We start from the raw sequence: 13,995 nt of genomic DNA on the forward strand, positions 1-13,995 counted from the left end.
AGATTTCCTGTATGTTTCAGATGATCCACTGTTTATGGAGATTACAGAACACTCAGAATATAGTGCAACAGAGGAGAGCAGCCAGCAGCCAAATCTCCAGGTAACCACGCTGTACAAAGCTAAGGGATCCTGCTGGGGTGGGAGGGGTGAGGGCTCCAACAGTAATCCCCTTTTAATGAATCAGTGGTCACCTATAGTTCTACAAAGTCAGAATAGAACCGCGGCTGCATAGAACACTACAGAGCAATACAGGTCGTTCAGCCCACGATTACGGGGGAGTGTCAGAAGCATGTTTTTATACACAGAGTGGTGGATGCATGGAACGCCCTATTATAAGTGGTGCTAGAGACAGACAGAAACATAGAAAACCTACAGCACAATACAAGCCCTTCGGCCTACAAAGTTGTGCCAAACATGTCCTTACCTTAGAAATGACTAGGCTTACCCATAGCCCTCTATTTTTCTAAGCTCCACGTACCTATCCAAAAGTCCCTTAAGAGACCCTATCATATCCGCCTCCAGCACCATTGCCGGCAGCCCATTCCACACACTCACCACTCTCTGAGTAAAAAACTTACCCCTGATATCTCCTCTGTACCTACTCCCCAGCACCTTAAACCTGTGCCCTCTCATGTTAGCCATTTCAGCCCTGGAAAAAGCCTCTGACTATCCACACAATCAATGCCTCTCAGCATCTTGTACACCTCTATCAGGTCACCTCTCATCCTCCATCACTCCAAGGAGAAAAGGTCGAATTCACTCAACCTATTCTCATAAGGCATGCTCCCCAATCCAGGCAACATCCTTGTAAATCTCCTCTGCACCCTTTCTATGGCTTCCACATCCTTCCTGTGGTAAGGCGACCAGAACTGAGCACAGTACTCCCAAGTGGGGCCTGACCAGGGTCCTATATAGCTGCAACATTACCTCTGGGCTCCTAAATTCAATTCGACGATTGATGAAGGCCAATACACTGTACGCCTTCTTAACCACAGAGTCAACCTGCGCAGCTGATTTGAGTGTCCTATGGACTCGAACCCCAAGATCCCTCTGATCCTCCACAATGCCAAGAGTCTTACCATTAATACTATATTCTGCTATCATATTTGACCTACCAAAGTCAGCCACTTCACACTTAAGTGGATTGAACTCCATCTGCCACTTCTCAGCCCAGTTTTGCATCCTACCAATGTCCCGTTGTAACCTCTGACAGCCCTCCACACTATCCACAACACCCCCCAACCTTAGTGTCATCAGCAAACTTACTAACCCATCCCTCCACTTACTCATCCAGGTCATTTATAAAAATCATGAAGAGTAAGGGTTCCAGAATAGATCCCTGAGACACACCACTAGTCACCGACCTCCATGCAGAATGTGACCCGTCTACAACCACTCTTTGCCTTCTGTGGGCAAGCCAGTTCTGGATCCACAAAGCAATGTACCCTTGGATCCCATGTCTCCTTACTTCCTCAATAAGCCTTATCAAGTGCCTTGCTGAAATCTATATACACTACATCTACTGCTCTTCCTTCATCAATGTGTTTAGTCACATCCTCAGAAAATTCAGTCAGACTTGTAAGGCACGACCTGCCTTTGACAAAGCCATGCTGACTATTCCTAGTCAAATTATATCTCTTCAAATGTTCATAAATCCTGCCCCTCAGGATCTTCTCCATCAACTTACCAACCACTGAGGTAAGACTCACTGGTCTATAGTCTCCTGGGCGATCTCTACTCCCTTTCTTGAATAGTGGACCAGCTTCCACAATCCTCCGGAGCCTCTCCTGTCTCCAATGATGATGCAAAGATCATTGCCAGAGGGTCAGCGATCTCCCTTGCCTCCCACAGTAGCCTGGGGTACATCTCATCCGGGCCCGGCAACTAATCCAACTTGATGCTTTCCAAAATCTCCAGCACATACTCTCTTAATATCTACATGCTCAAGCTTTTCAGTCTGCTGCAAATCATCACTACAGTCACCAAGATCCCTTTCTATAATGAATACTGAAGTAAAGTATTCATTAAGTACCTCTGCTATTACCTCCGGTTCCATACACACTTTCCCACCATCACACTTGATAGGTCCTATTCTCTCACATCTTATCCTCTTGCTTTTCACATACTTGTAGAATGCCTTGGGGTATTCCTTAATCCTGCCTGCCAAGGCCTTCTCATGGCCCCTTCTGGCTCTCCTTATTTCTTTCTTAAGCTCCTTCCCGTTAGTCTTATAATCTTCTAGATCTCTAACATTACCTAGCTCTCTGAACCTTTCGTAAGCTTTTCTTTTCATCTTGACTAGATTTATTGCAGCCTATGTACACCACGGTTCCTGCACACGACCATGACTTCCCTGTCTCATTGAAATGTACCTATGCAGAACTCCACACAAATATCCCCTGAACATTTGTCACATTTCTTCTGTACTTTTCCCTGAGAACATCTGTTTCCAATTTAAGCTTCCAGTTTCCTGCCTGATAGCCTCATAATTCCCCTTACTCCAATTAAACACTTTTCTAACTTATCTGTTCCTATCTCTCTCCAATGCTATTGTAAAGGAGACAGAATTATGATCACTATCTCTAAAATGCTTTCCTACTGAGAGATCTGACACCTGACCAGGTTCATTTCCCAATACCAAATCAAGTACAGCCTCTCCTCTTGTAGGACATTGTATACAGGGACATTGAAGAAATGCTTAGATAGGTACATGGATGATAGAAAAATAGAGAGAGATGTGGGAGGGAAAGGTTTGATTGATCTTCATTTTCTATGTGCTGTGTCCTGTATCATAGATGATCCTGGTCTTTCCGTGATCATGATTGTTCTTGGCAAATTTTTCTACGGAAGTGGTCTTCTTTTGAGCAGTGTCTTTACAATGGGTGACCGCAGCCATTATCAATAATCCTCAGAGATTCTCTGCCTTGCATCAGGACTTGTGATATGCGCCATCTTCTCATACGACCATCCTCCACCTGCTCCCGTGGCTTCTTGTGACACTAATTGAGGGGCTACACCTCGCCCAAGGGTAACCTGCAGGGTAGCGGAGGGAAAGAGCACTGTACACCTCTTTTGCTAGAGACACCTCTCCACCCTGCCACCCCAGATTGATCTTGGCATAGGTTAAAAGGTCAGTATAATGCCATGGGCTGCAGGCATTGCTCTTCTGAGAAGTAGTACAGTAAAATGTGAATATCTTTTAAGGTGACTGGAGAAAAGTGTAGGGGGGATGTCAGAGATACTGTTTTTACACAGAGTGGTGGGTGTGTGGAACACCATACCAGTAGAGGCAGATGCATTATAGACGTCTAAGAGACTCTTAGATAGGCGTATGGATAAAAGAAAATTGGAGGGTTATGTGAGCAGGAAGGGTTATGTTGATTTTAGAGTAGGTTGAAAGATCAGCACAGCATTGTGGGCTGAAGGGCCTGTACTGTGCTGAAATCTTTTGTGTTCTAAAGCACCAAATTTCAAGACATCTCAGTGATACTAAAACCATTTCAAACCAATTTCACTCCTTTCGGGTGTTTCCGCCCTGGCTAATAACTTAGTTCCATGTTTAGACCACACGGAGCCATCCAAGTGAAATTACTGTTTCCTGCTGTTTGCCTGTCTGTTGATACAGAGGGAGGAACCCAGCTCAGAAGAAGCATTAAACCAAGCCGCTTCCTACTTGCAGGGTACAGCTGAATCCAGCATTTCTCACATTTTAAACATTATGGGTAAGTAAACAGAAACTCGTGATTTGGAGACACAAGGAACTGTGGGTGTGGGAATCTGGGACAACAAATCACTTCCCAGCTCCCACCATGGAAAGACCACCCTCAGATTACAGGAGCAACACCTTGTATTCCCAACTTCCAGTATTTTTTCCCCTTCCTCCTCCTTCAATTCCCCACTCTGGCCTCTTACATCTCCTTGCCTACCTACTTCCTCTCCCTGGTTTCCCTCCTCCTGCCCTGTCCCCATGGTCCACTCTCTTCAACTATCAGATTCCTTCTTCTCCAGCCCTTTACTTTTTCCACTTAACTCGCAGCTTCTTACTTCACCCTCCCTTTCCCCACCCACCTGGTTTCGCTTATCGGCTTCTAGCTAGTCCCCTTCCCCACTCCTCCCACCCATTCATTCTGTTGTCTTCCCCCTTCCTTTCCAGTCCCGAAAAAGGGTCTCGGCCCAAGATGTCTACTGTTTATTCATTTCCATAGATGCTGTCTGACCTGCGGAGTTCCTCCAGCATTTTGTGTGTGTTACGCTGGTAGAATTTAGCGGGTTAGGCGGTATCTGTGATGTGAAATGGACGGTTGGCGTTTCTGGTGGAGACCCTTCATCGAGTCCAGAAACACAGATACTGCCTGACCCACTGAGTTCTTCCTGTATCTGTGCTGTTCCACAATGGCTAATCTGATAGTCATAGTGCACTATCACACAGAAACAGGTCCTTCAGCCCATCTAGTCTGTGCTGAGCCATTAATCTGCCCAGTCCCGTCAACTTGCACTTGGACCATAGCCTGTCCAAATTTCTGTTAAATATTGAAATTGAACCCACATAAGACATAGGAGCAGAAGTAGGCCATTCAGCCCATCGAGTCTGCTCCGCCATTCAATCCTATCATCTCCACTCCCCTACCTCCTCCCCTTACCCTTTGATGCCCTGGCTAATCAAGAACCTGTCTATCTCTGCCTTAAATGTACCCAATGACTTGGCTTCTGCAGGTGCTCACAGCAACAAATTCCACAGATTTACCATCCTCTGACTAAACTAATTTCACTGAATCTCTGTTCTAAATGGATATCCTGAAATCGTGCCCTTTTGTCCTGGACTCCCCAACCATGGGAAATAATTTTGCCATATCTAATCTCAGATTCAGATTCAAATTCAGTTTATTGTCATTTAGAAACCACAAATGCAATGCAGTTAAAAAAATGAGACAACGTTCCTCCAGAATGATATCACAAAAGCACACGACAAAACAGACTACACCAGAAAATCCACATAACGTTTGGCAATCCCCAATCCAGAGTCCGGAGAGGCTGCTGCATATTAATATTGCATTACCGTCTTAGCACATTCCCCGGAAAGGAGCTCCAAACCCACCAGACAACACAAGACCAAAAACTAAAGCTACAAGACCTGCACAAAACCACATAGTTACAACATATAGTTACAACAGTGCAAACAATAGCATAATTGATAAAAAACAGACTATGGGCACAGTAAAATTAGTCCAAGGATGTTAAAGTTCAAAAGAAATCACCACACAGTTTCCACAAGTCCCCAGGGTCCCGACAGACTCGCCATCCCATGCAGGCGACAGAAGGGAATACCCCCACTATGGACTTCCACAGCGCCGCCCAACTCAGCCTCACAGATGCAGCACACGCCGAAAGTGACCTGACCGCAGCGGACTCTGAGTCCGTTGAACCTCCGAGCCGATGACCATCCCCTCCGGCACAGCTTCTCCGAGCACCATCCTCTGTCAAGCGTATTAAGACGGCCCCGCCAACAGCCATCGGCAACGCGACCCCGAGGACTGGGGACCTGTTCTTCCCAGCAGAGTCCTGGACCTCACAGCAGCAGCAGCAACGAAGAAGGTCTTCCTGGAGATTTCCAGCTGTTCTTCCGTGCTCCCAGATCCGTTTTCAATCAATTATGATTGCACACGGCACCCCATTTCACAAATAACAGATAATCAGCTAAAGAGTAATCTGTTCAGGCCTTTTAACATTCAGAATGTTTCTATGAGATCTTTCCTCATTCTCTTAAACTCCAGGGAATACAGCCCAAGAGCTGCTGCCACTTCCACTTCTTCCATACACTCACCATCCTCTGAGTGGAGTTCCTCCTCAAATGTTTCATCTTTCACCCTTGATCCATGACCTCTGGTACTGGTCTCACCGAACCTCAGTGGAAAAAGTCTTCTTGCATTTGCCCTATCTATACTGTAGAACAGTACAGTAGAACAGAGTTATCTAGGAATAATGGTGCATAGTTCCCTGAAGGTGGAATCTCATGTGGATAGGGTGGTGAAGAAAGCTTTTGGTATGTTGGCCTTTATAAATCAGAGCATTGTGTATAGGAGTTGGGATGTAATGTTAAAATTGTACAAGGCATTGGTGAGGCCAAATTTGGAGTATTGTGTACAGTTCTGGTCACTGAATTATAGGAAAAATGTCAACAAAATAGAGAGTACAGAGGAGATTCACTAGAATGTTACCTGGGTTTCAGCACCTAAGTTACGGAGAAAGGTTGAACAAGTTAGGTCTCTATTCATTGGAGCATAGAAGGTTGAGGGGGGGACTTGATAGAGGTATTTAAAATCATGAGGGGGATAGATAGAGTTGACGTGGATAGGCTTTTTCCATTGAGAGTAGGGGAGATTCAAACAAGAGGACGAGTTGAGAGTTAAGGGGCAAAAGTTTAGGGGTAATATGAGGGGGAACTTCTTTACTCAGAGAGTGGTAGCTGTGCAGAATGAGCTTCCAGTAGAAGTTGTAGAGGCAGGTTCGATATTGTCATTTTAAAAAAAATTGATAGGTATTTGATAGGTTCCTCAATGGAACAGGAAAGGAATGGAGGGTTATGGGCTGAGTGCAGGTAGGTGGGACCAGGTGAGAGTAAGGACTAGAAGGGCCGAGATGGCCTGTTTCCATGCTGTAATTGTTATATGGTTATACTGCTCATAATTGTTAGTTGGCAGGTTGGGCCAGAGGCCCTGTTTCCCTGCTGTGGGAACAGGGCCATTTATCATAATGCATTCCATGCTGGAATGGCTGTTGGATACTCATTACTTGGAACATAAAAATATCCCCAGTGATCTTAGTCAGCTTGGACTAGAGTTTTAGAACATTACAGCACAGAAAACTGTAGCTCATCCAGCAGAGAGAGAACTCTGATCTCAAACCTCTGCTGCCTTGAGGCTATAACCACGCATTGAGAAGGCTTCAGAAGTAAACCCTGAGAAAAAATGTGGAACTGGAGTCCCTAAGGCTCCAGTTGAGTTCAACGCTGTCTGACAACTCCTGCGATGCCACTGGTGCCGAACTGTATCAGCCTCTGCCGTTCCTCTGCGTGGAAAGGGGATGACGCCTGCTGCATGGGCAACAACGACAACACAATATCCGTGGTTGACCCTGACCAACGAAGGGCCTGGTTAGTGATCAGGATAGTGAGTGATAGGGGGCAGAGGAGGGGAGGACAAATGCCTGATGAAAGGTCTTGGCCTGAAATGCCGACTGTTTATTCCTTTCCATAAATGCTGCCTTTCCTGCTGAGTTCATCCAGTATTTTGTGTGTATTGCTTTTAGTCAAATCTAAATCCTTATGGTCACAAGAGGCTCCAGGCACCAAGGGATTCTTTAACCATCTCAGACAGGTGAGTTTATAAAACAGCCCAGATTCTCTATCCCAGAGACGGCCACTGAGGGGAATCGGAAGGCCAGCAGCCCAGTTCTCTTCAGCCCATCAAGTCTGCTCCACTATTCTATTATGGCTGATTTATTATCCCCATTAACCCTTCCTCCTGTCTTCTCCCCATAACCTCTGACTCCTACTAATCAAGAGCCTATCAACCTGTGCTTTAGATATACCCAGTGACTTGGCCAACCTAACAAGAAGAAATGGTGGTCAAAGTAATAATCTAGATTGAGAAATTTAAAATATAAATTCCAAGTTAAAATGGAGTTTATGCTTTAGTAGAATGAGTGACTTTACTGAAATGCACTAGAAAATATCACAAACAAAAAAAATCTGCAGATGCTAGAAATCTGAGCAGCACACACAAAATGGTGGAGGAACTCAGCAAGCCAGGCAGTACCTATGCAAGAGTACAGTCGACATTTCAGACTGAAGTGTAGAAAGTATCACCACAGGATGCCTGACAGTTTGGAATGGCAACTGCTCTGACCACAAGAAAATGCGAAGAGTTATGGAGACAGCTCAGCACATCACAGAGATCAGACTCTGCTCCATGGCCCACGTTTCCCACTGCCTCAGTAAAGAAATCAGCATGATCCCGTTCTCTCTTCCCCCCTCTCCCATTGGGCAGAAGATACAAAATCCTAAAAGCACATCCCACCAGGCCCAAGGACAGCTTCTACCCCACTGTTATCAGTGAAAGCCCGTCCCACCAGGCCCAAGGACAGCTTCTACCCCACTGTTATCAGTGAGGGCACGTCCCACCAGGCCCAAGGACAGCTTCTATCCCACTGTTATCAGTGAAAGCACGTCCCACCAGGCCCAAGGACAGCTTCTACCCCACTGTTATCAGTGAAAGCACGTCCCACCAGGCCCAAGGACAGCTTCTACCCCACTGTTATCAGTGAAAGCACGTCCCACCAGGCCCAAGGACAGCTTCTACCCCACTGTTATCAGTGAAAGCACGTCCCACCAGGCCCAAGGACAGCTTCTACCCCACTGTTATCAGTGAAAGCACGTCCCACCAGGCCCAAGGACAGCTTCTACCCCACTGTTATCAGTGAAAGCACGTCCCACCAGGCCCAAGGACAGCTTCTACCCCACTGTTATCAGTGAAAGCCCGTCCCACCAGGCCCAAGGACAGCTTCTACCCCACTGTTATCAGTGAGGGCACGTCCCACCAGGCCCAAGGACAGCTTCTATCCCACTGTTATCAGTGAAAGCACGTCCCACCAGGCCCAAGGACAGCTTCTACCCCACTGTTATCAGTGAAAGCACGTCCCACCAGGCCCAAGGACAGCTTCTACCCCACTGTTATCAGTGAAAGCACGTCCCACCAGGCCCAAGGACAGCTTCTACCCCACTGTTATCAGTGAAAGCACGTCCCACCAGGCCCAAGGACAGCTTCTACCCCACTGTTATCAGTGAAAGCACGTCCCACCAGGCCCAAGGACAGCTTCTACCCCACTGTTATCAGTGAAAGCACGTCCCACCAGGCCCAAGGACAGCTTCTACCCCACTGTTATCAGTGAAAGCATGTCCCACCAGGCCCAGGGACAGCTTCTACCCCACTGTTATCAGTGAGAGCACGTCCCACCAGGCCCAAGGACAGCTTCTACCCCACTGTTATCAGACTTGAATATAAGGTTATCTCTTGACCTAACAATATACAGTACCTTATGATCTTGCATATTGTTGTCTGCCTGCACTGCACTTTCCCTGTAGCTGTTACACTTAATTCTGCATTCGGTTATTGTTTTACCATGTTCTAGCTCAATGTACTGTGTAATGATCTGATCTTATGAACAGTGTGCAAGTCGAGCTTCTCAAGATACCTCACTACATAAGACATAGGAGCAGTATTACGCCATTTGGCCCATTGAGTCTTCTCTGCCATTCCATCATGGCTGATTTAGTATCGCTCTCAACACCTTTCTCCTGCTTTCTCCTTGTAAATGTTGATGCCCCAGCTAATCAAAAGTCCATCAACCTCCACTTTAAAAATACCCAATGACTTGGCCTCCACAGCTTCTGTGGCAATGAATTCCACAGATTCAGCACTCTCTAAAGAAATTCCTTATTATCTTGACACCTCACACACAAAATGCTGGAGGAGCTCAACAGGCCAGGCAGCATCTACAGTCGATGGTTCAGGCAGGGTGCTCTCATCAAAACGATCAGACATCAGTTTAAAAAGGTGGGGGGAAAGGTGGAAGAAATACAAGGTAGTAAGGGATAGGTGAAACTGAGAGACAGGGAGCGGTGAAGTAAGGAACTGGGAAGTTGATTGGTGAAAGAGATAAAGGGCTGGAGAAGGGGGAATCTGAGAAGAGGGAGTGGATGACCATGGAAGGAAGAAAAGGGGTAAGAGCACCAGGGGGAGGTGACGGGCAGGCGGGGAGATGAGGTGAGGGAAATAGGAATGGTAAGGGAGAGCCATGTCAGAATGGGAAATGGAATTAAAATTGGTGGCCGCTGGGAGATCCTGCGTTTTCTGGTGGGCGAAGCGCAGCTGCTCAATGAAGCGGTGTCCCAACCTATGTCAGGTCTCACCACTTTACAGGAGGCTACACTGGAAGTACTGAAGTGTTGCCTCACCTGGAAGGACTTTTTGGGGGGCATGAATGGTAGTAAGAGGTTTAGGGGCACGTGTAGCAGTTGTTCTGCTTGCAAGGATAAGTGCCAGGAGGGAGATCAGTGAGGAGGGACAATTGGACAAGGGAATCACGTAGGGAGTGATCCCTGTGAAAAGCAGAAAGTGTGGGGGAGGGGATCGGGGGAAGGTGTGCTTGGTGGTGGGATCCCGTTGGAGATGGTTGAAGTTATGGAGAATTATGTGCTGGATGTGGAGGCTAGTGGGGTGGTAGGTGAGGACAAGAGGAGCCCCATCCCTGGAGGTGTGGCGGGAGGATGAGGTGAGGGCAGATGTGCACGAAATGGAAGAGATGAAGTTGAGGGCAGTGTTGGTGATACAGGAAGGGAAGCCCCTTTATATGAAGAAGAAGGACATCTCCTTAGTTCTGGAATGAAAAGCTTCATCCTAAGAACAGATGTGGCAGAGACAGAGGAGTTAAGAGAAAGGGAATAGCAATTTTACAGGTAAGATGGTGAAAAGAGGTATGGTCCAGGTATCTGTGAGTCTTATCTCTGTTCAAAAGATGCTTCTGTTATAAGGCTGTGCCCACTAGTTCCAGACCCTTCCACTACATCTGACAATAATACACTAATTCAAAATCCTAGGCCTTATTATCTAGCCATCCAGGATCTCTACAGAAGTTCTGGCTGCCCCGTTATAGGAAGGATGCTGAGGCTTTGAAGAGTGCAGGACGTGTTTACCGGGATGCTGCCTGGATTAGAGGGCATGTGATGTACTGAAAGGGTGGACAGACTTGGGTTGCTCTCTTTGCAGCAGTGGAGGCTGAGCAGAGATGGGATAAAGATTTATAAAATTATGAGAGGCATTGTTAGAGTAGACAGGGAATATCTTTTTCCCGAGGTAATGGTGTTTAGTACCAGAGAGCATGGATTGAAGGTGAGAGAGGGTAGCTTCAAAGGGGAAGTGTTTTTTACTCAGAGTGGTGGATGCCTGAAGTGCAGTGCCTGGGGTGGCACTAGAGGTAAATATATTAGAGGCTTTTAAGGTAATTACAGAAAGGATATTTAGGTATGTACAAAATAAGAGGAAGCTGGAAGTTTATGGACATTGCGTGGGCAAGAGGGATTAGTTTTTGGGTGGTTTTGCTGGTTTGGCAAAACATCGTAGGCCAAAGGACCTGGTCCTCTGCTGTACTATCATGTTTTTCCCTACTGCGGTCACTTTGCTGAACAGTTAACTGCCGGTTAACTGTCGGCTAACTATTACTTGGATTGCACTACTTGTATGTATAATCTATATTTTCATTTATATTTATCATTATTATTGTTATGAGCAGAGAGACAACATCTGCTGGAAGTAAATTCCTTGTATGTGCACAGGTACTTGGTGATTAAAGTCTGGTTCTGATTCTACCTCATTATCGGTGTTCCCTTAGTGTTTTTATTAAATCCCAAATAGGGATTGAAAATGTAAAAGCTAAGGAGGACGAGATGGCTTTCTCCTGTTTCATGTTGGCAGCCCAGCAGGGTTATAGCAAGGCCCAGTACAACGTTGGAGTGTGTTACAACCTGGGAAGAGGCACAGCCAAAGACACTGAGAAGGTAAGTCTCCAAGTAAAATGGAACATGACACGTGTTGATTATATTCATTTATTTAGAGTTAAAGCAAGGTAGCAAGCCCTTCCGGCCCTGAGATGCCCAACTCCACCCATGAGACCAATTAACCTCCTAACCCACACACCTTGAAGTATTCTGACCAGTTCTGGTCACCAAAGTTATTAGAATGGAGTATGGAGGAGATTTACTAGGATGTTACCTGGGTTTCAGCACCTAAGTTACAGGGAAAGGCTGAACAAGTTAGGTCTTTATTCTTTGGAGCGTAGAAGGTTGAGGGGGGACTTGATAGAGGTATTTAAAATAATGAGGGGGATAGATCGAGTTGACGTGGATAGGCTTTTTCCATTGAGAGTAGGGGAGATTCAAACTAGAGGACATGATTTGAGAGTTAGGGGACAGAAGTTTAAGGGAAACACGAGGGGGTATTTCTTTACTCAGAGAGTGATGGCTGTGTGGAATGAGCTTCCTGTAGAAGTAGTAGAGGCCAGTTCGGTTGTGTCATTTAAGGTAAAATTGGCTAGGTATATGGATAGGAAAGGAATGGAGGGTTATGGGCTGAGTGCGGGTCAGTGGGACTAGGTGAGTGTAAGCGTCAGCACGGACTAGAAGGGCCGAGATGGCCTGTTTCCGTGCTGTAATTGTTATATGGTTATATCTTTGGACACACGGAGGACATCTCCGTGCTCACAGAGGGAATGCAAACTCCTTACAGACAGTGGTGGGAATCAAACGTGGGTTGTTGGTTCTGTAATAGCATTATACAAACTGCTCTGCTACCGTGCCACCGTATCAAGATGTATAAATTGCTTAGAGGTATAGATAGAGTGGAAAGCCAGTGCCTTTCTGCCCAGGGTGGAAATGGCTAATACAGGTTGAATACCCCTTATGCAAATTTCCAAAATCCATTCTTCGGTCATCATCATCAGTCTGTGCCATATTGTATGACGTGGTCAGTCACTGTCCGTGATTATGATTGCTCTTGGCAAAATATTCTACAAAAGTGGTTTGCCATCGCCACCTTCTGAGCAGAGCCTTTTCAGGAGGCTGAAGGGGTGGTAGATAGGGATAAATAGAGAGGTAGTTATGCCCAAGGTGAGGGACACAGGGAACTGGGTAACAGTCAGGAAGTGGAAAGGGGTTAAGGAGACAGTGCAGAGTACCCCTGTGACCACCCCCCTCAACAACAGGGATATCACTATGGATACTGTCAGGGTGGGGGTGGTGACCTAACAGAAGAAAGTCACAGTGGTTGGGTCTCTGGCAATGAGTCTGCCTCTGTGACCCAGGTGGGAATGGGGGAGAAGAGGAGAAAAGGCACAATGTGGCGATAGGGGATCTGTTAGGAGAACGGACAGGAGGTTCTGTGGGCAAGAACGAGATCCCCAGATGGTACATTGCCTCCAGGGTGCCAGGGTCCGGGATATCTCGGATCAAGTCCTCAGCATTCTTAGTGGGAGGGTGAACAGCCAAAGGTCATGTCCTATGCATGTCATTGGTACCTATGTGGACCAAGTGATGAGATTCTGTATATGGAGTTCAGGGAGTTAGATGCTAAGTTAAAGGGCAGGTTCTTCATAGTTGTGATCTCAGGATTGCTATCTGTGCCATATGCTAGTGAGGCCAGAAATAGGAAGAATATACAGTTTAATAGATTGGCTAAGGAGTTGGTGCAGCAGGGAGGGCATAAGATTTCTGGATCATTGGGCTCTTCCAGGGAAGGTGGGACCTGCGCCTGAACTGGAGGGGGCTAATATCCTAGCGAGTAGGTTTGTCAATGCTGCATGTGGGAGATGGAAACTGGAGAGTGAGAACAATAAGTGGTGAGGTTGTGACGGCAGATGTTGGTAAGACTTCAAGAACCTAACCCTTTAATTGCTTTGTTCGGTTTCTGGGGTGAGACAGATTTACATCTGAGTTCGACTAAGTGTCAAATATTATCTTTTGCCTCTCTCCTGGCTAGACGTTTAATCCTCCTTCGATGGAGAGATGTTGCCCCGCCCACGCATGCTCAATGGCTTAATAATATTATGTCCTGCTTAAACCTTGAAAAAATTCATTATTCAGTTTTAATTCGGATTTAAAGTGCCATAAGGTCTGGGGACCTTTTATTGAGTACTTTCATAACCTTCCTCTTAACTAAGGTTTTTTTTTCGGTCCCTTGCTTTCAGCTCCTTTTTTTTGGTAGTAGGCATTAATATCTTCTGTTGCTAAGTGTATTTACAGTTTTGGGGGTTTGAATGTCCTGATTTATACTCTCTATATTGTGTTGTGGTTGGTCTGGAGTTTTTTTTTGTTGCGGGGCTTGGGGAGGATACTAACTTTACATATCTTCAATTTGGGTGCTTTCTCAATTATCTTTTTTTGTATTA

The 13,995-nt window shown here is 46.2% G+C and overlaps 1 protein-coding gene across 1 annotated transcript in view; it reads left to right on the plus strand.

Moving 5' to 3' along the window:
• dele1 (DAP3 binding cell death enhancer 1) overlaps nucleotides 1-13,995 on the plus strand; it is a 68,613-nt gene that overhangs the window by 35,793 nt on the left and 18,825 nt on the right. Inside the window, exons 6-8 of the mRNA XM_059990688.1 lie at nucleotides 21-100; nucleotides 3,626-3,722; nucleotides 11,469-11,611. Coding sequence (XP_059846671.1) covers nucleotides 21-100; nucleotides 3,626-3,722; nucleotides 11,469-11,611 — 320 coding nt within the window. The remainder of the gene's footprint in view (nucleotides 1-20; nucleotides 101-3,625; nucleotides 3,723-11,468; nucleotides 11,612-13,995) is intronic.

Source organism: Hypanus sabinus, chromosome 15 (assembly GCF_030144855.1).
Source record: "Hypanus sabinus isolate sHypSab1 chromosome 15, sHypSab1.hap1, whole genome shotgun sequence".
Classification (NCBI taxonomy): Eukaryota; Metazoa; Chordata; class Chondrichthyes; order Myliobatiformes; family Dasyatidae; genus Hypanus; species Hypanus sabinus.